Source organism: Phacochoerus africanus, chromosome 4 (genome assembly GCF_016906955.1).
Source record: "Phacochoerus africanus isolate WHEZ1 chromosome 4, ROS_Pafr_v1, whole genome shotgun sequence".
NCBI classification, from domain to species: Eukaryota; Metazoa; Chordata; class Mammalia; order Artiodactyla; family Suidae; genus Phacochoerus; species Phacochoerus africanus.
The window spans coordinates 139,277,515-139,303,224 of record NC_062547.1 but is presented as its reverse complement, the minus strand read 5'-3'; the positions used below and the strand labels follow the sequence as shown (position 1 = coordinate 139,303,224).

Genomic DNA, 25,710 nt, shown 5'->3' with positions numbered 1-25,710 from the left:
GGGGTGGGGGGGGAGGGCACGCTCCTGAGCTTACTGTCAGCAGGACTGAAGGTGACAGGTGTGATTCTCAAGCCCAGGGCACCCTCTGGGGTTGGGGGTGGGGGGATCACCTTGTCTGGGGATCCCGCCTGCTTCCCCAGAGCCGGGTTCTGGACAGATGCACTTGCTGTCCATTCTCACAAAGACCCAGGAGGAAGGTGTTTGCATCCCCCTTGCACAGATGAGAAAGCTGCCGCTCTGATGCACTGAGGGTCAGAGCCGTGGGAGAGACCCTCTTGAGGGAGGTGGGATGGGGTGCTCTGGTCTGCGTGCCCTTCTCCCATCCCTTGGTACCTCCTGTGAGCCTCGGGTTCCCTTCCAGAGTTTCCCATCTTCGCATAGCTCATGGCTCCTCCCTTCACAGGGTGGCAGTACATGGAGTGATTAGAGCACGTGATATTCAGTGTCGGACACCACAGAGCTCAAATCCTTCTGCTTCCTGCCAGCGGTGTGACCTTGTGTAGTAACCTGATCTCCCGAAGCCTCCCTTTGTCCAGCTCTGTCATAGGGGTGCCCATCGTGCCTCCCTCATATGGTCGTTACATGAATTCAGTGAGTTGAAACACAGTTGCCTTGGTGCCATGGCTGGCACATTGTGAGCATTCCAAAAATGGTGGCTGCTTTTATTCCTCTATGATTAACATTCATGTGACTATTACTCTGCTCTTTTTCATTGGGTTTCAGCTTTTGCATTTGAACTTCAAGTGGATGCGGGTCCCGAATCCTGCTTCAGGTTTCCGCCCGCTGTGTTGAGCCAAGTCCTGAAGTCGGTTTGTGCCTTGGGGTGACTCAGGGCGTTAGCAGATGTGGGGCGAGGATGTCGGGCAGAGGTCACCTGTCCTCCTTGGTCGATCCCTTCAAGGTCCCCATGCTGGTGCCAGGTTTCAGTGACTGCCCTAGCTGAAGTCACTCTAAGCGAGTTGCCTGCTTTACTTTTCTTGGAAACCTTGAGGTCACAGAGCCTGCAGTACTGAGTCAAGGGGCATTAACGCGGGAGTTGCAGTCCAAGATAACCAGCATCAAAAAAGCCGCAGAGGCTGAATTGTTCCTTCTTCATGGAAGATGCTCACTGAGTACCTGTTGCAAAACGGGCACCATGCGCCCCTGACTGTGGGGACTGCTGGCTGTGTGGTGGAGTGGCAGGAGAGCGGCCAGAAACTGCAGAGAGGTTATGTCAGTGCTCTGTTGGGGGAGACACAGGGGACTCTCAACCCCACAAGAGACATGTCTTCAGTGCGGAGGGCTCGGGCGTGGGGAGGGTGGCCCACGGGGAACGTCGTATCATCTGAACTGGGCTGTTTTAGAACAGTGAGTGTTCATCAGGGAAGAGCGAGGGAGGGGGTTTCAGGCCTGGAAGAAGCAGCATGTGCAGAATTTCAGAGCTCGGAGTGAGCACAGCTGTTGTAGGACCAAGAAACCATTCATGGAGAGGTGGAAGGAAGCACGTGAGTGGGGTGTGGCCTCGGGGGCACTAGAGGACACAGCAGGGGCACTGCCTTGCAGGGTGCTGTAAGCTGATGGTGAGCCTGGCCTGGGAGCTGTGGGGAGCAACCTGAGTATTTGATACCTGGGAATGATGAGACCGGAAGGTCACCTTGGTGCAACATGGAGAACAGCCTGAGCAGGGTGGGGGGGACCAGTCACCAGAGGAGAAGCTGGGGAGCCCCCCTGACTGAGGCAGAAGCTGTGTGGGTGTAGAGAAGTGGGAGGCGTGAGAGATGCAGGACTGGGAAGGAGGGGGCCTGGTCATTGCCACAGTGACAGAGGGACCAGTCCAGCCTGAGACCTGAGTCCTTGCCTGGGCAGCAGGGCACATAGAGATACTGCTTGCCGAGCTGGGGAGGCCTCCAGGCCTGACCTGACAGTGACTTTAACTCTGGAAAGCTCTGGAAGTTGGGGGAATGGAGACCTCTGATGGGCTGCACCAGGTTTGCTGTTTGTGATAGGCCTCACTGACCAGGAGGTTGCCTCTCAATCGCTGTGATTGAACCAGTGTGTAGATTCCTTTAGCCAATGGGGGCTACCCATTAGAATCCTCTGAGGAGCTTCGAAGAGCCCCATTGCGGAAACCCCAACCCAGACCACCGCCTGGGTGGGACCAGGCATCAGTGCCCGGAAAGGTCCACAGTGACCCCAGTGGTCAGTCAATGGTGAGAACCACTGCTTCTTTCCTAGTCCCTGTGGTTGGCGTGTCCCATGCAGGATGGGTGGGGAGGAAAGGGTGCGGTGACAGTTCACACGTGATGTTTCATACTCCAAAAGGCAGTGTCTAGATGTTGGTGGAGGCCTAGGACTGGCCTTCTGAGAATGACGGTGGCGCCTAATTAATTTGGAGTCTGTGACACTCGGGCAAGACTGGGCTTTAGGCCAGTATGACTTACATTTTCTGTAGAGTAAAGGTTGACATGCTCCAAGGTGGCAAGGGCCTTACTTGGTGCATTCATGAGGTGGCCCCTTTCAGGGTTCCTTCATCTGTTTGCTACATCAAAATTAAAGATCATGCCAAAATTTTACCTGTTCAGAGCAGGTCCAGTCCACTTAACAGGATGTAGTGAGCCATCATTGAAACTTGAATTTATTTAGAATTAAATGGTGTGTAATCGCTAATAATGGTGCAAAACTCCTCACTGGTGGCACAGAACAGCTCTGTGGTGTAAGTTTTACCTTTTTTTAGTAGACAGGGTCACTAAATCTTAGAGAATGGGAGCCTGACCTTTAAACAGAGACATGTCTGCAGCCCACGTTTGCACATTTCATTGCATTTTTTTCTAAGCCATTCTTCATGCCTAAGACTCACACAATTGCTTGCATTTGAAATATTTTATAATTATTGTTCTCAAGTGCAATGGGTCCGCTTCATTTGGGCCTGCTCAATAAAATTCAAATGCACACGAAGTCACATTATTGAAATTTTAAACGTATTGTTCCTATAAAACCTGTTTTTCTTAATGTTCCTGGGACATGGACACAAAAGTGTACATTTTTAATGTACTGAGTCATTCTGTGTGCCTGCTAATACCCCACTCACTTTGCTACATTGTTGTAAATCCTTGGGATCCATTCTCAAGTAGGTGCAGGGACCTCGTTTTGTGGATCAGAGAACCTGAGAAGGAGGGGATTGTGCAGGGCCACCTGGCTGGCGGGATTTGAACCCTCTCTGCTTCAGAGCCTGACTTCGTGATAGTGTCTCCTCTGCCTTTGCTTCCATGGTCCTGCCTGCTTCTCTGCCATCTGGCCATTCAGAAGCCAGCTCCTGGCTAGCTCAGGGGTTCTGATAATTTTGCTCATGAGGTCCAGGGTGTGGGTGGTTTTGAGTCTGGGGAGACACCCTCTGTCTTGGTCAGAGTACACATGCAGCGTCTTAGGTCTGTTTGTGTTCCCAGGAGAAAAAGCCAGATGTAGGGTATACTTTCTGGAAGGGATCTCAGCCTCAGTTTTTTTCTTTGAGAAAAGCCCCAGTCAGTGGTCACTTCTCCCAGCTCCAGCTTGGATGGACAGATAGGGACAGGTCCCGAGGAAGGAGGAGCTCCTTGTGGTGACTCTAACCCCTCAGTGACCTGGAGGGGCCATTTTCCACCCCAAGACCGTAAATCCCTGCCTTTCTCAGGTGTTGGGCCCCTTCAAGCTGCAAGGTGGAGCTGCAAGGCCAAAGACTTTGTGGGCACACACGTAGGAGGTCCGTTATGCTTGCTCTCTGAGGTCATCTCGGGATGTTTATCGAATTTCACCCTTTGGACCGATGTCATAGGAAGTTTGAAATTCTCTAGGATAATAATCATGAGTGTATATTTGGATTTAACCAAGGTTTTGCTAGCTGTTCCATAGTTCTTTCCCATGAAAAGAGAATGATGGTCGGTGACTTAAGGGAAAATATCTGCCTGTGACCTTTCTAATGTTATGATAATTTGAAATTTGTGATGCAATTATCGAAACTGTTGACATTCCTTCCTGTTGTTTGATGTGATTCTTTTATTTTTTTTCCCCTCATTTATAATGCTTTCGTACTCAGGAAGTTGAGGTAGGTCTTTGACTTTTCAACTGTGTATAGACATAGCATCACAATAGTTGCCAAATACAATGTAAATTTCACTCTAAATCCTAAATCTCAGTGGTAAATATTTGTTTTAGTTCAGTGAAGCAGCACCACACACATTTATTTTTCATGGGTATATCCAGGGGATGCAATTTATCAAATGCATATAAACAGTCCATTTGCTGCTTTATCTTTTCTCATTAGTTACAGTACAAGTATGATTGTCAGTTATTATCTGTGTTTTACTGGTGGGTTATTTATTGAAAGAGCAGAGTGACTGACATTGTTATTTTCTAAATCATTTTGTCGGCGGCCTGCAGGACTTTATACCAAACGTCAGACCAATTTATCAAAGAATCGCTCTATTCAGGAAGAAAGTGATTTAGAGTGTATAAGCATACACCCACCTGTCCTTATGCACACACCAGGAACTGTTATGGGCATTTCATAGGGATACAGAGATGTTAAAGCTGAAACATTTTACTTAAGTGATAGACAATTTGGCCAGGAGTTACTGCGTACTGTTCAGTGATGCTCTGGGGGAATGTGCAGGTGAGAAAGGCACAGCCCTGCTTCCAAGTAGCCTGGGCCCAGATATATGGGTTTGGTATGTACACATGACAATGTATTAATGGTCCAGCTCCCAGACTCTGGTATACAGGGTTCTCATGAGTGGGATCTATGGAGGGATCAGGGACTGGGGTTCAAGTCACTTCTCAGGCTGGGATGGTTGGTTGATAGCTTCATTCAGAAGGATTCTCACCTGGGCTCTTCACCAGGGATGGGCAGGACAGGCCTGACAAAGACAGCACATTGCTGGCCCAGAGATGGAATGTTTTGTATTTCCCAATAGTGTGATTCATGGTGTGATATGTAGGGGGTTTCCGTTGCACACAAATTAAGATTACAGGCAAATTTCACGTTATACAGCTGATGCACTTACACCACATCATCTGGAAATCTCACATTTCCCATGACTTCTATTACCATTGTAACGACACCTTTCCCACCTTGCCGGCCAGCCCTCCTTCCTATTCTCCCCAGGCAAATAGTGTGAGAAATAACTCACTTGCACTGAATCCTTTTGAGGGCAGTTTGCCTGTCCCTTAATCGATCTCTTGGTAAAGATTTGGAGTTGCATGCATACAGTGGGATTAACCTCCACCTAGGATCTATCAGTGGGACATTAGCCCACCTGGCCTTGCAGGGCAGTGCCTCTCCGTTTTGTATTTATTTGCAAGGGGTCTTCAGAGGACCCCAAAGAGGCTGCCTGCCCTCGCTTCGCCTTATTTCCTTCTGTACGCCTCTCCAGTGCACACTCCTGGTCAAGACAAATGAGGCTCCCATTTATTTTCTAGGCTGGTAACTTGTATAATCTCAGGCAATCTTCAGATGAAACTGCAGTGTTGAAGCAGCTTAGCTAAAATATGTATGAAGGAGAAGTGCCCTGGTCCATAAGTGCTGAGTGTCTTTGATCTGTAGTATCTAAAGCCTAAGGTGTGTAATAAAGTACATTATCATCTTTGTAAGTGCAGGTGAAGCAGCTGGATGTCAAAAGGGGTCCCCATTTGATTGTGTCACCCCATCTCTTCCCAGAGCTGCCTCGACATACTTTGGAAGTGAAATAAGCACCTCTGGAAAGGAAACCCCCATGGGGAAGAGTTGAGCTAAATTACATCCGGCATTTGGGGGCTGTGGGACAGGGGAAGAAAAATTCAGGTTCCCATTCAAAATTGGCTCTAACATCCATGATGAAGAGGCTTCATCACAAAATTAGAGCAGAAATGGTTTGGCACCATTTCATGGTAGGGAGGCTTAAAACTTTTCTTGGAGGTTGCATTGTAGGGCAGAATGTTCTTTGGTATATATGTTTATATGTTCATATCTATTTTATTAACATGTACTGATAAATATATCCTTACTAATATCTATTATATATAACAATATACAGTATGGTATAAATGTATATATTTTAAACAAATTTCCTTTTCCATGAATGCATATCAAAATAGGATATCTCTAGGGAGTTGCCAGTGTGACTTGGTGGTAATGAAGCTGACTGGTATCCATGAGGACGCAGGTTCGATCCCTGGCCTCGCTCAGTGGGTTAAGGCTCCGGCATTGCCGTGAGCTGTGGTGTAGGTTGCAGATGTGGGCTTGGATCCTGCATGGCTGTGGCTGTGGTATAGGCCAGCAGCTGCTGTTCTGATTCAACCCATGGCCTGGGAACTTCCATATGCCATGGGTGCAACCCTAAAAAAAAAAAAAAAAAAAAAAGGAGTTCCCGTTGTGGCGCAGTGTTAACAAATCCGACTAGGAACCATGAGGTTGCGGGTTCAGTCCCTGCCCTTGCTCAGTGGGTTAACGATCCGGCGTTGCCATGAGCTGTGGTGTAGGTTGCAGACACGGCTCAGATCCCACGTTGCTGTGGCTCTGGCATAGGCCGGTGGCTGCAGCTCCGATTAGACCCCTAGCCTGGGAACCTCCATATGCCACAGGAGCGGCCCAAGAAATAGCAACAACAACAACAACAAAAAAAAAAGACAAAAAAAAAAGATATCTCTAAAGCAATTGAGAACCCGAACTTAAATCCCTTTTCACCAGCCAGCTGGGTGCCAGTAGTTTCACAGGATCCCATATTATGTTAGTGGGATACTTATTTAGTGGGATGAATGTGATTTTATCTGTACTCATCACCTGTGGAGGATTGAAAACAATTATTGGGGTCTGAGCATTTCTGTGACTCCTCCTCCACCCCCAGCATCACGGGCTTCTTCCTCCTTCTGGAAGTAACAGTTGGTCACTTTCTTACGGTGAGCTGTCTTCTGACTTTCGAGGTTTATTTTCACCGTGACTTTATGGTCCCCTGGGATGTTTCTGTGACTTTTTTGGACCTAAGTCAATAGACTTAAATTTGAGGCTCTGTTTAAATCGATAGTTCCTTCCAGATTTTAACAGTCCCTGGAGAGTTGGGTAATTTTCATTTCCAAAATGGTGGAGTGAAATGGAATCAGCCCTTCCTCGTATGGTCAGGATGCAGGTGACTGTTCTCTGCCCGTCCCGCAGAGGCCTCACATAATTATCCCGAGCAGTGCAGCCCGTAACGTGGACACGTGCGTGAACACTGCCATCCTTCGGTCTGCGGCCAGCAGAACGTACAGCTAGGAGTTACTGGATTGTATCAGTGACTCTGGTTAGGCATGCCGCTTTCTCTTTAGGTGTATGTTTTACAGTTAACTGTTGTTGAGGTCCTTGAAACTCATTTTTAAAAGCTTCCTCAGTTAAGAGGCGGACTCAAACAGATTCGCCTCTTCTGGCACGTGGGATCCAGTACATCCACCATGCCTTCCACCAAAGTCTGAATTTCAACAGGCCACACCTTTATTGGGCCATCAGGAGATCAGAGGTGAGGGCTCTTCGAGTCCTGCCCTTCTCTGGTCTCTGGGCCAGGCTCTGGGCTCCCTGGAGCAGGAATGCACTTGGACCTGGAGCAGCACTGGGTGGTGTAGGGGCAGGTGCACAGCTTCCCATGGCGGGATTTGTAACTATGAGCAAACGGAGAGAACTGTCAACAGCAGAGGATGTCCTGGCTCATCTTAGGATAATGTAGAATGCACGCTATATTGTAAACATGTAGCTGGAAAAGAAGATAAAGGAATAGCTCGGCTGGTGCCTCTGGGTCTTAGCCCTGGAGAAACGACCAGCCGGCCATCCTTTGCCCCTGATTGTACTGACGGTTAAGTGGGGCTCCGGGATAAGGCGAAGGTCTAGAAGGGCATTCTTTTATCTTTGGCTTTTTCCACACGGTTTGGAGGCTACCTCATCAGACATTCCCCCAGAGGCAGAGTGCGTTGATGGGCACAGCCCCAGCCGCTTGGACCGGCCTGTGTGCAGGCCCGTCATAATGATGGCTGGGACAGTGGGGAAAGCTGGTCCACGAGCTCTGGGCTCTCATCCTTGGAGATGGCTGTAGCAGTGCTGGCCAAGCAGACCCCCCCCCACGCACCCCAGTGCTCACTGACCATTCCCCAAGGGGGCTCTGGTGCTAGAGAGCTTTCTCTAGGTGCTTATGATCCTGGCCCCTCTAAGGGGTTTTTCTCTCAGCTGTAGGCAGAGCAGTCACACCCAAGGTTTTCTCAGCGGCTGGTTCACTGGCTTCTGCTTTAGCCAGCTGCTTTCCTTGGGCAGAGCAAAAGCCGTCCCTACCAGGAATCACTTTCCTTCTCCGCTTGGCCTCGCAGGGCAAGAAGCTGTTTGAAGGACTTATTTTGCATAATGAGCTTTGACTGAAGGTGTGTGTTCACATTTGGGCAGCAATTAAGCAGTGTTATTACATGTGCAATGAGTTTTAAATATTCTAATGCAGGTATCTGCTGGGAGAGGCCTTATATTTAAAAACTGTGATTTTTTTTTTCCCCCAAGAAATATGTAAAAATGGCAATTAGAGTTAGCCTGGAAGAGTGACAGGGCCCAGAAGAATGCTTCACATTTCATTCAGGTTATAGCATATGTTGAAATCATTAGGGAAGGTTCCGTTCTGGAGAATGGCTCCAACCTCCCTTGGACATCACAGAGAATGTGCCATGGGAGATAAAAGTAAAGGCACTTTGCAGGGGCTCCAGCCCTTCCCTGTCGGACACGCATCCTAAACTTCCAGGGACTTCCACATGTTGAAACAGCACATTCAAGCCGAAAATATTTCGCAGGACTTCAGATTGCCACTGGAGTCTGCCAGTCTCTGAATGTCCAGAGGGCACTGATGAGCCACAGGTGGAAAGGACGGACATTGCGTTAGTTTTTGCCCAGCAGTGAGGATGAGTTTATCTTGGGTTATCTCGTCTCTTGCCCTTGCAAACAACAGACTGTTTTAGTAACTTGCCTGTGTTTAGGGATAAGAGTATATTTGCCATCAGATCCGAGAAGTCAAGTGCTACGTTTCCCACTGATTAGCCAGCCTTAGCTTAGAACCATTTACTTGGGCCGCCGAATTTCAAAGCACATAATTCAAAAGATTAGGATTGTATTTAAAATGATAAACAGAGAGAGAGGTGGCAGAGGGATTCTTTTAAACTGTCTCCGAGCTACTTGGTGTCACAGGTTGCAGAGACTTCCTCATCAATGGGTGAGAAGGCCAGTTATGCCATCAAATGAAAGCCAGAGCAAAGCAGGCCGATTCCTTGGAGTTAAAAATGATTTTATGCTGAATCCCCAGGATCCAGAGGAACCTGTTCATGTTTATTCATGCCCTGGAAAATGGAAGCACCACCCAAGAAGCAATGTTCTGATTTTACTCTAAATCCAGTTTCCTAAAAATCTATTTAAGGGCTTAGGTGAACTCAGCAAGAATCTAATAAAGCCAGGTAATTGAATGACACAGAGGCCAGTAAAATTCACAGGAGATGGTGTCGGAGATAAAGGGCTGCAGGGGACAGCACGGACCACGGGTGGAACTAATTGGGCCCTTTGATGTGAATGAGCTTTTCTAGAAGAGAAACCAGGCCTCGATTTTGGACAGCTTTCTGAAACTGCAGCATGCAGCGCACCAGGCAAAACCAGAGAGAGCAAATAATTTGAGTACGTTCAGGAGAAAATGAACTGAAGGGGGGGGGCACCTGCACTAAAAGCGGTGGGGGGTGATGTCCACGGGCTGGGCCGCTTCCCCGTGCAGATGTGCTCGGCGGCAGTGGGGGTGGGTGAGCGCTGACAGGGAGGAGAGAGAGTGGACGGTGGAGGTTTGGAAGGAAAGGGTTATGAGGAGTGGGGGAGGGGTTAATTTGACTATGAAGGAGTGAGTGATCTAGACCCTGGCAAGTTCAAAGTAATGAAACGTTTAGTTTCAGAGCATAAATGAAGGCAAGCTGTATGCAAGAAAGACATGGGTATAAGTCGACCAGATTGGCCAGCCTTTGCCTTTTTAAATCTTTCCCCACCCGGAACAGACGGCACGACGCAAAATACATGCCTGTATTAATTCCAACATTTGAACGGTCCTCTGTCTTCACATTTCGTGAGGGTTAGAAAACTGAAACTGTGCACCGCAAGTTACACGTCTTCGTCTAGAAGAAATGTTGGCAGTTGAATTATCAGTGGTTACAAACACAGAGGCTTAATCCGAGGCGAGACCAGCAAGACATCACCCGCGGTATAATTGATAGCAAATACATCTTGCACTTAGGTGTCTCAGTGTATCTGTCAAACTGGGAAGAGCAGTGCTGTTTGCATATTAGGCTGAGATGCGTTAACTCATCCTAGTTAATCCATACAGTTTAAAAGACAAGGATTTGAAAAGTAAATTGGTATTTTTGATTGCACGGGAATGCCTTAGATTTCTAAGCCGTTAGTGTTTTCCTTTATGTTTTGGGCGGGCAGGGGGTGGGGGGCAGGTTTTTATGCATTTATGTGAGAAGCTTCCTGAAATCTGACCTTGGTTTTCTGTGTGTGTGTTTTTTTTCTCTTTATATAGGATGATTATTTCAGAAACTGGAATCCCAACAAGCCTTTTGACCAAGGTAAAGGATGCGCTATTTCTTGCTGTATATTCCACGGGAGATGCTGCCTCGTAATTCCTTCCTTGCATGCTGAGTTAGGTTACTCATTCCACAAAGGCCAGCTAGCTGTCTTATTCTGCTGACTTCTGGGGACTGAATTGACTGGGATGATAGAAATTATTTTATCCAACTGGTTATTTGTCTGAGATTGTCTAAGGCAGATTTAAAGCATCGTTTGATTTTAATTGACCACTATCGTCATTGGTGGGGTGTGTTACAAACCAGACATGTAACGAAACAAAGGAATAAAATGGTGGGTTGTTGGGCTGAAACCTGTGCTTTCACTCATGGAACAGACTGTGCCTGGAGATGCTGTCTGGTTCACGTGAGCCACAAAAGGGGAACTTGCCTTCTGGAAACAGTCTAATCCAGGAGGCTTTCAAGGGCACTAATCTTTTATTTGTGAAATCACTTGTTCATGGTTTCTACACAGAAGCTTGCTTCAGAGGCGGCTCACCGACCCCTTGGGTCTTGGCTTGGTTCTCAGAGGGCTGTCCCCACCCACACCAGCAAGCACAGACAGTCGCTTGATGGCCATTGTCCCCTCACCACCAGGGTCCTCCCGCAAGTTATTTAAGACGCAGCGCGGACCTGCTATGAATGATGACCATCCCTGTTCCACTTGTTCCCCCTGTGGCTGCTGTTGGCACAGGTCCTGCTGCTGAAATGATGGTAGATTGTACTTCAAGTATGGACATGCAGTTGATGCTGAAACTCAGAGGGACAGCGTTACCTGCCAAGTCTCTAAGGTTCTCGCTTCTGAGAATCAGCTTCCGTTCTGTGGCTGCAGGGTTTGATGTGATCATGTGATCATGATGGTCTTGACACAAAGAAGCCGAGGGAAGCTTTGACATGTAACATAATAAAAGGTGTCCCTTTCTGCCCTCACCTTTGTCACTTTGATGGGTCACTCCATATGGACTCCAGTTTTCTTGTAAGCAAAATTGGCATCCAAATTTCCACATAGACATTCAGCGTATGTCCTCAAGCAGGGCACCATTTGAATCATTCTTGCATGCATGCATGCATTCATAGACATTCATTGAACTAGCATGGTGTGCACAAGTGCCAAGCTTGGTCCTGGGAATGAAGCAGAGAAATCTATGGTGCCCTCCCAGAAGGAGCTAAGAATGGGGAAATAGCTCAGTCAGCCGTTGAAGTGGGATGGGTTACTGGCTGTGATGCAGGCCTGCTCAGGTGAGTCTATAGGTGGGAGACTCAGTGGGCATGTGTGGGTGTGTTTGCAGGGGGCAGGTTCCAGGGTAGGCTTTTTAGGAGGACCGTCTGGGCTGTACATCGCTTAGGGGCCTCCACGGTCTACACTTCAACAACTTTTCTTTTAAGGGTCATGCTCGCGGCACATGGAGGTTCCCTGGCTGGGGTCAAATCAGAGCTGTAGCCACTGGCCTACACCACAGCCACAGCAACACCAGATCCGAGCCATGACTCCGACCTACACCACAGCTCACAGCACCGCCGGATCCTTAACCCACTGCGTGAGGCCAGGGATCAAATGTGCGCCCTCATGGATCCTAGTCAGATTCGTTTCCACTGTGCCACAGTGGGAACTCCAAATTCAGCAACTGTAATGACTGAATCATCCCAAAAAGCGTGGTAAAGCACACGAAGGTCTTTGTAATTTAAACAGTTTCCATCAAAAATGGTCAACGTTTCTAAAAATTTCTCTTAAAAAGCTGTACCTTCCCCTTGGAAGAACATTTAGATGTAGAGTACCACGTCTGCTGCATGTCCCTGAGAAAGGACCCTTTCTGCAAACATCCCTTCTTTATGGCGCCACCTCAAGCATTGCCTAAATAACTGCCGGATATACTCTTCCCCAAGGCCTGCAAACCAAGACTTTACCGAGGAAGACATTTCTACTTTCACTCGAGCACGTTGGGAAGGGGCATACACAACGGTAGGCATCATTTTGTCCCTTGATACATGTCAGTGATACATATGACATAAATGACAGCTTCCTTTGAACATGGTATTTAAATCTACTTAACTAAAATGTCCAAACAGAGATTTTTCTCCCCAAAGAATGTTGCTAACTCTACACAGCAGCGTCCCGCCCCTGCTCCCTCTTCTTCTAGCTCTGCAGGCATTGAAAACCGAATCTGCTGAGAGAAATCCTCCCAGAAAAACCTCATGACTTTGTGGCGTATAACTGAGGACCGGAGCTGAGAAGCCCCACTTTGTACCTCAGGTGTAGCTGCTATGGGCTATTTATATCCCCAGGCAGGGGGAGAGCAAGCAGGGCTGAGAATAGGCTTCACTTAAAATATCTGCCCCAGCAGATGTCATCAATTACCTTGTGTGCTGCTCAATAAAAATGGGAGGTTACTGTATCAGCGCGGACATGGCTCGGTGAAATATAAACCACAGGCAAGGAAGAGGTAGAGTGTTTCATCTTCTGGGAAATAGGATTGCAGAGCTCCAGTGGAGACCGGCAGCTGCAGAGAGAAGGCATCCCCCCAGCCCCCCACTAAGCTAGAAAAGCATCACGTGTGGTTGAGGTGGTTTTGTGGTTGGGGAAGGCTTTCTGTTTATAGGAGTGGAATTTGTTGGAAAGTATTTCAGAGCACCCGAAGACAGGTATGTCCTGGGATGGAGCTGGAAGAGGCTTCATGACAGAGGCGGGTGTGGACTGGGCTTGCAATGTAGGAGGAGAAAAGCAGAGGGAAGGGCCGCACTTGAGGGATTCTTCTGGAGTGTAGCCCGCAAGGTGGATTTGAGGCAGGTTGTGAAGGGCCTTTCGTAACAACCTGTGAAGTTTAAAGGTCTTTTCCTTGGCCGTGGGGAGCCATGAAAAGCTTGTGAGCAGAGGCGTGAGGGTGGTACTTTGGAGGATGTAGAATGATGACGCACCCTCAGTGACGAGGAGCCCAAGACACACCTACTGAGTGAAGTCCCTCCTGCAGGACTCTTAGGTCACGTGTCCATTGATCACCCATTGCCTTGGAGCTCCGGGCTTTGGTCGCAGACGCTGAGAGGTCAAGAGGTAGCTTGACCTCTGAGATGCACATGTAGCTCCCGATTGCCCTAAGTATTAGTGTGAATAGTGAGGGCACACGTAATATTCAAGAGATAGTTACTTCCCTGTGATCACTCTCTCCGCCGGTGGTTATTTACTGAACTTTGAACACCAGGAGTTCAAAGAGCAAGCACTTAAGTAGGTGATGGCTCCAAGGTAGTTAGAAGCGAAGTGCCTCCCCTGGAGGTCTCCTTCCGCAAGGCCGACGGTGTCTTTAACGTGGTATCTTTAAGCAGATCATGAATGCTTCTGTCCGTGGAGTATGACAGCTAGCACCTGCAGGCCTTTCTGAGACTTCTTTCCAAGATGTGGGCAAAGTAGTAAAACCTTTCGGATTGTAACGACTTAATGGCAAACCTCCTCACAGAAAGGACAGGCAGGAGTTCAGAACTGGAGGCCACAGGTAATAACTCAGGTGGCAGCACATGCAAATGGCTTCCTTTCTTGCATAGGCAGCAATTGGAGGCCCTTGGGTGGCCTCTGTAGGAGGCTGACTGAGCCTCTAGGACTCTGGAGTGCTTCTAGCGTTTTGGGTGGCCTCTGCCGCTTTGCCCTTTCAGCCCCTTCCCTGTATTGGCTCCTGGCAAACCCGGGAGCACAGAGTGGGTGTTGAGTGGACTTGGGGTTTATGCTTCTGAGAGTGGCATCTGGTCCTGCAGGATGCTTCCCTGAGAAAACATTCCCTGTGCAGATAAGTTCTGGACACACATGCGCTCTGTGCATCTCTTGGCAATTCACAGTGCTGGTTAGCAATTTAAAAGCTCTGGGACGATGTTTAGGAAAGAAGCCCATTTACTTTAACTAAATCTGCCTCTGACCACATGTTTTTGTTATTTTTTGCATCCCACACTCATCACATACCCAGAAAAAGCAGTGTATTCTGTGGGATGCACTTTGGTAAGTGAAGTGTGGGACCCTGGGGTTTGCAGTCAGAACCTCCACGTGTGGAACTTGCCTCTGCCACTTACTAGCTGTGTGATTGTAGGCGAGTTGCTTAACGTCTCTGATCCTAGGCCTTCCCGTTTGGAATTGGCAATAATAAAGCATTGAGCGGCTTAAATGAGATAATGTGCCTGGCAAATAGTGAGGGCTCCAGAAGTGTTGTTTAAGCCAGTGGTTGATCTTCTTCATTCCTCCCTGTGCAGGTTTATCTGCCTCTCCCTGTTGCGTCTCTTGCTTCCCATGCAGGTTTCCTTCCTTTCTTCTTGTGTTCCCACGGAGGGGGGCCTTCCCAGGTGTAACGCTCTGAAGCTCCCAGGCTAAATGAGAGCTGGCCTGCCTTACCCTGGCTGGGTCACTGCAGTGTCACATCACAGATCTTCACTATTGCGGCTGGAGAGGTTCAAGCTCTTCGCATGTCTCTTCATTTGTTCCTTCTATAAACCGTTTCCAAATGCTGATGTTTAACGCCCCCCCCCCCGCCCCCAGATAACAGAGACCACACTAAAGAAAGTCTCCCTTGGGGCCTCGGCATCATCCGTCATGAGTCATCCGTTCAGGCTCTTACATGGGCACGGAATGTGTGTAAATGCAGGGCGGGGGGGACAGGACAGAGCAGGAACAAGTGCTGGTGGGGGCGGGGAAGCAAAGAGGGGGTTGGTCTGAGAAACTGGGAAATCCACATGCTGACAAGACTTCACACAAGTGCCGTGGGTCCGTCCAGTTTCGTCGAGGTGACAGTTACGGCTACCGCTTGGCCTCAGTCTGTGTCGGTGGCCTGCGCCCCGGCACCCGCCAAGCCCAGCTCATGGCCGTCCCTCCCCTGTGATACTGAAGGTGTGCACGCCAACATCCTCTTTTCCCTTGGAGTCCGTGGCTCAGGAGGAAGGTTTATCCACAGGACCTGGAGGGGAAAAAAAGAGAGAGATGACTGATGGAACCACAGTCCCGTGGGACAAAAATAAAAGGTGTTGCTTTGGGGATTCACAAAGGGAGAGCTTGAACAAGGAGCAGAGCAAAATCTTACAAGCGGCTTCAAAGCGTCTAGACCAGTCCTCTTTGACAAAGAAAATTGAAGCTTATTCTCAATGCTTCTGCCGCATAAAAGGTTTTTGTTGCTGTTGCTGCCTCGTGGGGTCGGGAAGGTAATTTATGTATATAACCAATACATTTCTCTCATGTAAAATTCTGATTGCCTGAAGATGTCCTAAAGTGATGGAACACAGATTAATCCAGGTTCTGAACTGTAGCCACAGTCTGCTCAGGAAACAACCCACTGGTATATCCGAGTAGGATGTTCCACTTGATAAGGCAACCTGTTTTAGGAAAAGTGGCCGAAGGGGATTTATGCCGGAACTTTTCTTGAGACGAGTGGGTTCCTTTAATGTGGAATAAATGAATGTTTTAGGTAAAGTGTATAGGTGTTGGTTGAAAGGCTAATTTTTTTTTTTTTTTCCTTCTGGAGTGAATACTAATCATTTTTTTTTCTCCAGAGGAGCCTGGCTGTGACTAAATCTCAGATGATGCTGGTGAGCTTCTGAGCAAAATATGAACTTGTAGAAATTGATCTCCAGATAAAAATAAAGCTCTAAAAGGCGAAGGCCCCTTTCCCTCGTGCTGTCTTCTTGAATGGAATAAAAGAAGCAAACCTTGCTCTTTGACTTCCAATCTATTATACCAAGATCCCGACAAGCTCAAATCCTGACCAAAGCCCTGAACTGTTTGCAGGCAAAAATTCTAAAACTCAAAAAGGAGAGAGCGCTTGCCTCGTTCCAGCTGTGTTTCTGGAGCCAGAGTCCCATGGACTGTCACAGCAGCATGTTTTGTCCAAGTTTTAAAAGGCACCCCGGGGGAGGCAAGATTGTGTATTTCTAAAATTGTCCTCTAGAAGGAGAATTTGTTTTTCCTGTAGATTAATCTGAATTTTTGCATGATAGGCTTAACAGAAATCTTCAGTCACCATAGCTTTCCTCTCGATGTGGCATTTAACCTCACCCCCAAAAGAGCCTCTGATGTGCATTCATAGAACCTTGAAAACTTTTCTGTGTTTAAGGATCTGTTCGTCCTGTCTGCTCCCTTGGGCGAGTGAGTCTCGGGGGCAGCTGGCCTGGTTTGTGGGAAGCCTCTTAGTCATGTGCTTCGGGTTCCCTCATGTTGGTCTGATTGGTTTCTCCCTCTCACCTCTGCCTTTCCATGTCCTCTAAGGACCATTCTCTCCCTTCACAGCATCAGCTCCTTGTCCTCAAATTAAGTCATTCCTGCCCCAGACATTCACTGTCCGCTTCAGCCACAGCAGTCTCTCACCTCCTGCCATCTCTCCTTCTGTTTCTTGATTATGACAAGAAAATGGCTACTCTTAAAAAATAAATTAGAGTGCTTATTTTTAAGTTTTCCACGTCAATTCTGCCCGAGAAGCAGCAGAAAACTCTTGATTCAAATATTGGTTTGCTCCTGCTTGAACTCAGCCTATCTGCTTTGAAGTTCGATCAGCTTGAAAGTTTTGTCTTTCATCTCTGGCTGTCTTTGCCTGTTTGCTTATTTTAAGGAAATAACACATCAGAGCCAAGATTAAAGTCCCACAGCCCCCCCCACACCCCGTCCTCTTTCCCATTTTCTTTTCCCTAAAGCTGAGCGTATCAAGAAGCTTTTCTCTCCATGTCCTCACCCTTGTATGTCGTATGTTCATGTCTGCGAACACTGTTATGTGTTGTACAGTAGAAATGAGAGTTTTCTAGCATCGTCTTCACCAAAAATTGTTTGGGAGGGTTTTTGTTTGGGCAGTTGTTGATATAGTTAGTTCCTTCACATGAGGAGCTTCCACGCTACTGACGCCCTCCGATTTATCCACTTACTCCCCCATTGGTGGACACCTGTGTCGCGTCATTGGTGTTGCTGTTGGGGTGGCTTTCTCTTAGCCGTTTTTACACATGCTGGCTGATTATTCCATCCAGCCCCTTGGCCTGGACACTGTCACATCCCAGGAGGGAGGCTGAGCCAGGATAGGACTCTGCCGCTACTAAAATTGTGCACCTTCAAGGGAGTTCCCTTTGTGGGTCAGTGGGTTAAGAACCCAACTAGTATCCATGAGGTCATATGAGGGTTTGATCCCTGGCCTTGCTCATTGCTCTGGGCTGTGGGCTGCGGCATAGGTTGCAGATGTGGCTCAAATCCCATGCTGCCATGGCTGTGGTGTAGCCACAGCACCCTAGCCTGGGAATTTCCATGTGCAGCCCCAAGGGAAAAAAAAAAGTGCAACGTCAGACAAATCATGTAGCCTCTCTTGACTTTTGTTTCCCTTTGTCTGCAATAAAAGGGGTAGACTACATCGTCCCTGAAGTCCTTTCTGTCTGATAGCTAAGCTCTCATGGTTTCAGGCAGCATAGAATCTGTATATGTTCTCCTCCTAAAGGAAGAACAAAAGAAAAACTGGAAGTCTGATGCTCTTATTTCAAGGGTTACAGTTTAATCAATGAGGTATGAATATAACTTCAGTAAAACCAATGGAATTAAATGGGCCTTTTAACTATCAGGGATGGGGAGGGAGGCTCGGAATCAAAAGCAAAAAAGGCCAAAGTTGGAGGTACTTTGTCTTCTCACACAGTCCTGTGGGCGAGATGAGTGGAGGAAAGCACTAGTGTTTGAAAGACTCAAGTTCAAATCTTGGCTTTCCCATGAACTTGCTGCATCCATTTGAGCAGTCTGCCTTGTTGAGGTTAATGCTCGGCATCTTGCAGGCATGCGTGAAGACTGTGTGAGTTCATGTTTGCAAGGAGCCAGGGAGCTGGCATGTGGCATGCTCAGCCCAGTCTTGCCGGGACCATGTGTGGCTCCATCTCCTCACTGGCCATGGAGGTGGAGGTTCCAGCTTCCTCTGGCTCCTCTCACGGCTCCCAGCATCCTGTGCCTTTAGAACCAAGGGGCCAAAGCCATTCTGGGTTGTGTTCCACCTTTGGATGGAATCATAGCGAATCATGAAGGCTAGTAAAATTTGCCTTGCAATTATGGGGCACAGTGACTTTCTATTACTGTGTTTAAGAGGTTGTTTCGGCACAAACAAATCCATTTAAAAGACATGTTTATTGCGTTTCCTCAAACTCATAAAATGTAGGGTTAGTTTTATAAAAAGGAAAAAAAAAAGCAAAAAAAACCTTTCTTGCTCTTCCACCTACTAGAACAACAGCCCCTGAATTAATTATATTGTATTTGTTGAGTCCTAATGAAATATCCTTGGTTTGGGGAAATTCTCAATAGGGGAAAAATGTCAGCTGAATTTTAAAATTGATCGATAATGCTGTTTCAGTTTTCCTTTTCGCAGACTGTAGAGTGGATTCGAGCATTTTCTCAATAGGGACGTGGCTGCTTGGAGCACCCCTGCCAGAATCCCCTCTGTCCCCATAGCTCCTCTGCCTGAGAGGGAGAGTGTTCTTTTGTTAAGGTCTTCCGTTATGTTACATAGCGATTCACTGCTGGAGGCTGATCAAATGTTTGTTCTGCCCTGATAACTGTATGATGAATGGCAGTGTGACATATTGAGCAGGCACTGGGCTGTGCATTCTCAAAGACAGTTTGGCTCCAGATCTTCCCTCCCATAGCTGTGTGTACCTAGGCCAACGCTTCACTTCTCTGGGCCTTAATTGCCCTAACTGTAAAAGAGAAAGAAGGGTATTTTTCACACCTATGACATGAGGGCTCTATAAGACTCCTGCTGCAGAGCCTGAGGTGGTCTTATTATCATGAACGGATAAAGGCAGTAATGCTTTGGTAAGAGGTGGAGGACTGGATCCTTAGCGTGAAAGAATCTGAGGGGTTTGGATGTGTCTGCTTCTCCCTTTTAGTGTGTGAGCTCATTGATTAGTGAATTGTTGCTAACTGATCCGCTGAGCTGGTTCCATGCGGGAACATGATGAGGAATGTGGCAGAAGCTTTCCTGGGGCTGCTTATAGTCTCTCTTGCCCAGAGAGAGACAGATGGTCAGGTGAAATAAAATAAGCCAGGGTGTGTACTGGGGGCGGCACGACACAGGGACTTAGGGGAGGGAGGGGCCTGTCCTCAGGCCTTCCTGGAAGCGGGTGAGGGAGGGAAAGGGTCCTGCAGGAAGTAGCCAGCCTCTTCTCTAAGGATGGGGAGTAGGGAGGTGAGCTGGAGGGCCAGCATCGATGGGAAGAGGTGTGTCCTGATGGGTGAGCCTTCAGTTGCTCCAGAGTGAAGTTTGGTAGGATGTTTTGAAAATATGTGTGTACTTTATTAAGAGAGGGGAAGAAAATGTAAGTCATGACATCAGCAGACTGTTGCCTTCTATCCCCATCTGTCTCTCATGGTCCTTCTGATGTTGAGACACCCCTGGAGCTGGGACTGCAAACAGTGAGGTGCATCTGGTGTAGGGACCTAGGGAGGGAGGTTGGGTCTGGGACAGGCTCCACTTCCAAAGAGTGACCGTGACCAGCTCTCACTGAAGGCAATCATGAGGGACTGGACCCAGCATCGTCAGGACTTCTCATTTCTGAAGAGGATCAGGAAGTGAAGGAGTCTGTGTGTGTGTGTGTGTGTGTGAACCCACTTTTCGGTGTTCACAAATAAGTCCATTACTAAAAAAGGCAAACCCATAAGAGGGTAAATGAGTCCTTGGGCCATCTGCGGTTGCCCTAGAGGAAAGCCAAGGTCCTCGTTGTCAGACCTTATCTTTCGCCTGTCATGTGTGTGCCCTGGAGGCTGAGGAGCCCTTGGGGTCCCTCTGGCCTGCAGCAGCAGGTGGCCCAAGGGTAGAGGCAGCAGAGCAGCAACACGTGGCCTGGGTGGAGTCATTGCTGCTGCTACACTTAGACACCAGGAGTCGTGGAACCACATGGGATGAGCAGGGAGCCTGGACGCCAAACCCTGCGGCGTGCTGGGTGATTACTGCTGTGGCTCTGCGGCCTCCAGCACCACTCTCAGAGGGATTGTTTTATTCTCCAGCAGACCAGCAGACGGAAACATACCCCTGCCCCATCACAGGCCCTCAAGCACTCATGAGAAATAAGGTGTCATGTAGTCCCACGCCGTGTCCCCAAGAGCCAACGCAGGACCCCTTCGATGTCTGAGTGACGATGTTAAGGGCCAGGTTGCCTTGCTGTGGGCCAGGGTGGGGTGTGGGCCGGGGGGCGGGGGGCGGCAGCAGCCTGGCCTGAGGAGCCCTCAGCAAGGAGACAAGTGTGCCATACAGCAGTTGGCGCTGTGCTGCTCCTGCTCTTCGTTGGCCAGAAAAGATCGGCAGACAGGGATCGGAAAGGTGGAAAATGTCAGACGCACTGAATGCCAAGAGGAGAAGACTCCCGTTAGGTGGAAGATTATCCTTCTGAGCCACTGTGACTCTCACCCTGAATTAGCCCTGGATTTGTGCCACCCATGAGCCCTTGCCTCTCCTCTGGCCCCCATCTTTCTCTCCAGCTTCAAAATGTGCAGCTAAATGCACCTGAATTCTCCTGCTGTCTTCACTTCGGGTCTGGAAATGCTCGGATGCCCTGCAGCACCTTACTTGAAATGTCACTCAGCTGTCCTCAGATTTGTAACCAAATGATGGTAACCTGACATTTTGGTTGGTTTCTTTTTTTTTTATATGTAATGTATTTTTCTGTCTCATTCACAAAAAGATAACGTTCAAGAGTATGCTATCCGATACTAAATGAATAGATGACAGTATATGGATATAAGGAAAAATATGTGAATTAAATAAAGCTGCAGCAAGGGTGGTCCTCCAAACATGGGCGTGATAGATTTCTGCTCATTTCTAGAGCTCTCCCTGGGCTTCGTGATGACCAAAGGAAGGAGGCACACAAGCCTGTGTACCCAGGAAGTGAAAAGAAGGCAGTCTTTCATGAGAAATAGAAGGTGGTTCTGGTACTGAGACCAGAGTTGCTTTCCTCCAGTGAGTTCTCCAAAAGGGAGCTGTGGAGTTCCCGTTGTGGCTCAGCAGGTGGACAACTTGACACTGAGTCCGTGAACCTGCTGGTTTGATCCCTGGCCTCGCTCAGTGGGTAAAGGATCGGGCGTTGCCAAGAGCTGTGGCATAGGCTTCAGCTGCAGCTCGTATTCGACCCCTACGCCGGGATCTTCCACATGCCACAGGTGTGGCCGTAGAAAGAAAGAAAGGAGCGGGGGAGGTTATGGACCACGTTCTGACAGTGTCTGATGGTAAATACCAGTCCGTTTTTACAGTTGCTTCCTCCGAGGCCTCTTGGTGTGTGCCACGGCTTAGTGCCAAAGCACAGTTGTGGAAGGGACCTCAGCGAGAAGCCAGACTAACACAGTACACCGTCTTCTAAATGTCCTGCTTGAAAGAAGCATAAAACTGACCGCATCAGGGAGAAAGGATGGCCTGTCTCTGTTGGGGATACTCTGATTGTTTTGGTTCTGGTAACTGATTAGCATTGGGAACAGAGAGTTCTGGGCTCTTCCTGGCAGAAATGAAGGGTTCAAATGCTCTGCGCTGCCAATTAGCGGAAGCAAATGGATCTGTCTCCTTCATCAGCCAAGTGGTGGGTCGCGCCAGCATCCTCAGTCAGATGTGCAGAATCCAGCACAGAAGTGTGACACCTGCATGGCATCACCTTCCTGTGCACCAAGCCGGTAGGTGAGTTCGGACCCCCCAGCAATGGATGATTGTAAACATTAGCATGCTGCCCTGTATGTCACTGGACCCCCCTACTCCCCCCCGCCCCGGGGGGGGGTCACAAAGGTGTCATGTGGAAGTTTTATAACATGATTGGGGGCTGCACACAGATAAGAAAAGCTTCCTTTGCACACGCATATATTGACACCCCTGTTTCTTAAAGGTGCAGATGCTGATGTGCTCAATAAAATTCATGTTTTATTTAAAGGTATTACCAAATTCCTATTAGATTTAGTTGTTAGGAGATTCTCTGCCATCAGCAGGACTATTAGCATGATAGCTGCCTTTGGTGGGTGAAGGGGAGGATGCCATTTACAGGTATTTTTTGACAGGTTGAAAGGCGTCCTCATGGTAGGATTTGGGCGCAGTGCCACAGCACGTAGCTGTAGGAGTTTTGTTCTGGAATATTTTTAAGCATGTGTTATGAAGCACTCATTAAGAACTCAATGGAAACTCTGAGAATGCCTAATTTTCAGCCTCGTCTTTTCGCAGCCATACTGCTAAGATAAATTATTTGAAAAAATTAAAAAAAAATGTTCCCTTAGGAAAAAAAAAAACAACTTGAAGGTGTGAGCCCTATAAGTGTTGGCAGGCCTATGCTAATAATTATGATTTTCACTTTTAGCAAGGTCAATTCTTTCCGTGATTAGGCTGGGAGAGAAATTCACAGTTTGTGAGGGCAAAATTACACTGTCAGATCAGGAGTGAACATTCGTCATTCTCTCATCAGAGCAAGGCATGGATTTCTTCATCCAGAAATGGTTTCAAGTGCTTTCTGTATAGTTTTGAAAGCAGAGGTGCAGTGATAAACCAGGGATACGGGCCAGCTGCTATGTAAACCAGCACAGTGGCATGGATGCTTGGACGCTGGATGTAATAGCTGGACTTGGATATTTGTCGGGTTGCCCGGGGAGAGGGAGTCGAGGACTCTGGCTCCACAGCTCAGCCCTGACAGTGGTGGGTAAGAGTGGCAACGTGAAGAACTTTGGCGGACTTCCACCTTTTTCCAGACCAAGCTGTGTGGGGATGGGACAGGCTACCTCAGGGGGCAGTGCGGTGGCAGGGAGTAAGTCACCATTGCTGGAATGTGCACACCCAAGACTGGAGAGTCACAAGGTTGGTTTCCTGTTGAGGGAATCATTACTGGGGATCCTTAGCATTGCCATTGCTCCTGACTTTGCACTGAGGTAGTTCTCTGATAAGGCAGGTCTGTTGAGAAGTGATCATTTATTTTATAGTGGAACTATCCCCTTTAGTATTTCCTCAACCAACCTGCCTAATTGGTACCTCTGAGGGAGATTGTTTACTGAAGTTATTTCTGCAGTTGTGCATAGATTCCTAATCAGTAAATGGGGTTGATCAGAGGCCACTGAAGCCTCACTCATTGCAACTCGGGGGGATTGAGAAATTAAAATGGCTGGATTGCTGGTGTGTCTAGTAAAGGAAATTAATGTATCTGATTAGCTTAAGCCTTCGGTTCCATGCATTTGAATAAATTCTATCGTCTTTGGCAAGAATGGCGAGGGTATAAATGGCCCTGGTGCCATGTTTTATTTTGCCAGAGCTGCAAAGAGAGAAAGAACCATTTTTGTCTTAGACTCAGATGATCAAGTAAAGGGGAGTGAATAAAGTGGGTCAGGGGAGCCACTAAGGGGCCGAAGGAATAGATGAGGCTGGTCTCTGCCCTCAAGGAAAGCCCAGTCCCTGCAGTGTGCTGTTCTCCAGACTCAAAGGCTAGAGCCACATCCAAGGATCTGCCTACCACAGCCCCAAAGGGCATGCTTTTACAAATGCCTGCCATCTGACTGAGCTTGTGTTGTTGGACAATCTGAAGAGCAGGCAGGATTAAGTGTAGTTTTGTTAGCATATCAAATAATGACTCTGGAGCTGTTGAGAATCTCATGCTATCTCAGACACCAAAGAAGAGATCCTGCAACTCTCAGATAAAGAGGGATTACTATGTGTTTGGGATGTCTGTGCCTAGTGTTTGCATTTGAGCTGATCTGCCCTGGAGGAGAAAGGGGAGGGACCCATCCCTGCCTCCAAGGCCACTTTTGGTGACGCCCCAGATCTACAGGGTGAGGTATCCCTGAGAAATGATAATGCCTGGTTAATCATGCTGTAGGAGCCTTTCTATAGAATATCCCCAGCTCTTGCAGAGTTCATAACTCTGTGGTTTACATTTTCTTCTTTGCATGTTTTCCATTTTTCTTAGATCCTTGCTTTCTTCTGTGAATCGGATTCTTTATATGTGTGTGTGTGTGTGTGTGTGTGTCTTTTTAGGGCCACACCCATGGCACATGGAAGTTCCCAGGTTAGGGGTCGAATCGGAGCTGTAGCTGCCGGTCTGCACCACAGCCACAGCAAAGTGGGTTCCAAGCCATGTCTGTGACCCAGACCACAGCTCATGGCAATGCCAGATACTTAACCTGCTGAGCGAGGCCAGGAATTGAACCTGCATCCTCATGGATGCTAGTCAGGTTTGTTAACCGCTGAATTCTGATTTTTTTGGTTTGTTTTGTTTGTTTGTTTGTTTTCTCTTTAAATGTACAAAATGGAAAATTGTCTGGGTGGTATATTATTTCAGATACCATGGAGGAAGTTAGGGGAGTTGTAAGAAGGCAAATTCTAGTTATTTTATCTCTTGGCTGCTTGTTTCTTTAAGAGTTTTCTGTAATGTTATCTTTAGCAAATAGCTTGCATGAGGGCCCTTGCACGCTCTGTGGCCTCTGCTGAGTGTGTTTCTGGTCCCCTTCATGTTGCCTGTCCAGCTTGTCCCCGAGGTCTGAGTTTATGTCACTTACTCAAGCAAACCTCCTCTCACTGACCCCAGATAAGATTAGATCACTCTCCTAATAATCTGTGCTTTGCACTGTCACACAGTTGTAGGTGAATCCCTTTTCAGAATTACTGTTTGTATCCCTGGTAAACTGGGATCTGATCTTACTGAGAACAGGCTGATGTCCGTTTTGTGTGCCTCTGTGTCTGCATTGCTCAGTGTAGGATTGGGCACAAAGTAAGCACTGAGTTCGTACTTGTTGGGGAAAAAAATAATAATTACCATTTACTGAGCACCTATTGTATGCCAGTACTGTCTATTCCTCTTTTTAAAATGTCTGAACACCTCATCTTCATTAATACTGAGAACTCTATAAAGAAAACAGGGTCACTCCCATTTGCAACTGGGAAACTGTGTTCAGATCTTGAGAGAAGAATACTTAGCAGCTTTTAAAAGGGCTCAGAAAATTCATACACAGTCATCTGGGAAAAATATCCATGATGTAAGTATGAAAAAGCAAAACTGGACCTAATATGATTTTACCTATGTAACATGAAGTGTTTATCTATATGTAACAGATGGATGCTTGTATTTGCATGTCAAATATCATTACCAAATTGTAGTTGTTTATCTCTGAGGAATGGCCTGGGAGGGGCATGAGGAATTTCACTTTGTACTTTGTAATAATAC

General features: G+C 47.7%; 1 protein-coding gene across 1 annotated transcript in view; it reads left to right on the top strand.

Annotated features, from left to right (window-relative positions):
• The window catches only part of SPOCK1 (SPARC (osteonectin), cwcv and kazal like domains proteoglycan 1), a 509,504-nt gene that overhangs the window by 221,400 nt on the left and 262,394 nt on the right, over window positions 1–25,710 (top strand). Inside the window, exon 3 of the mRNA XM_047778695.1 lies at window positions 10,536–10,581. Coding sequence (XP_047634651.1) covers window positions 10,536–10,581 — 46 coding nt within the window. The remainder of the gene's footprint in view (window positions 1–10,535; window positions 10,582–25,710) is intronic.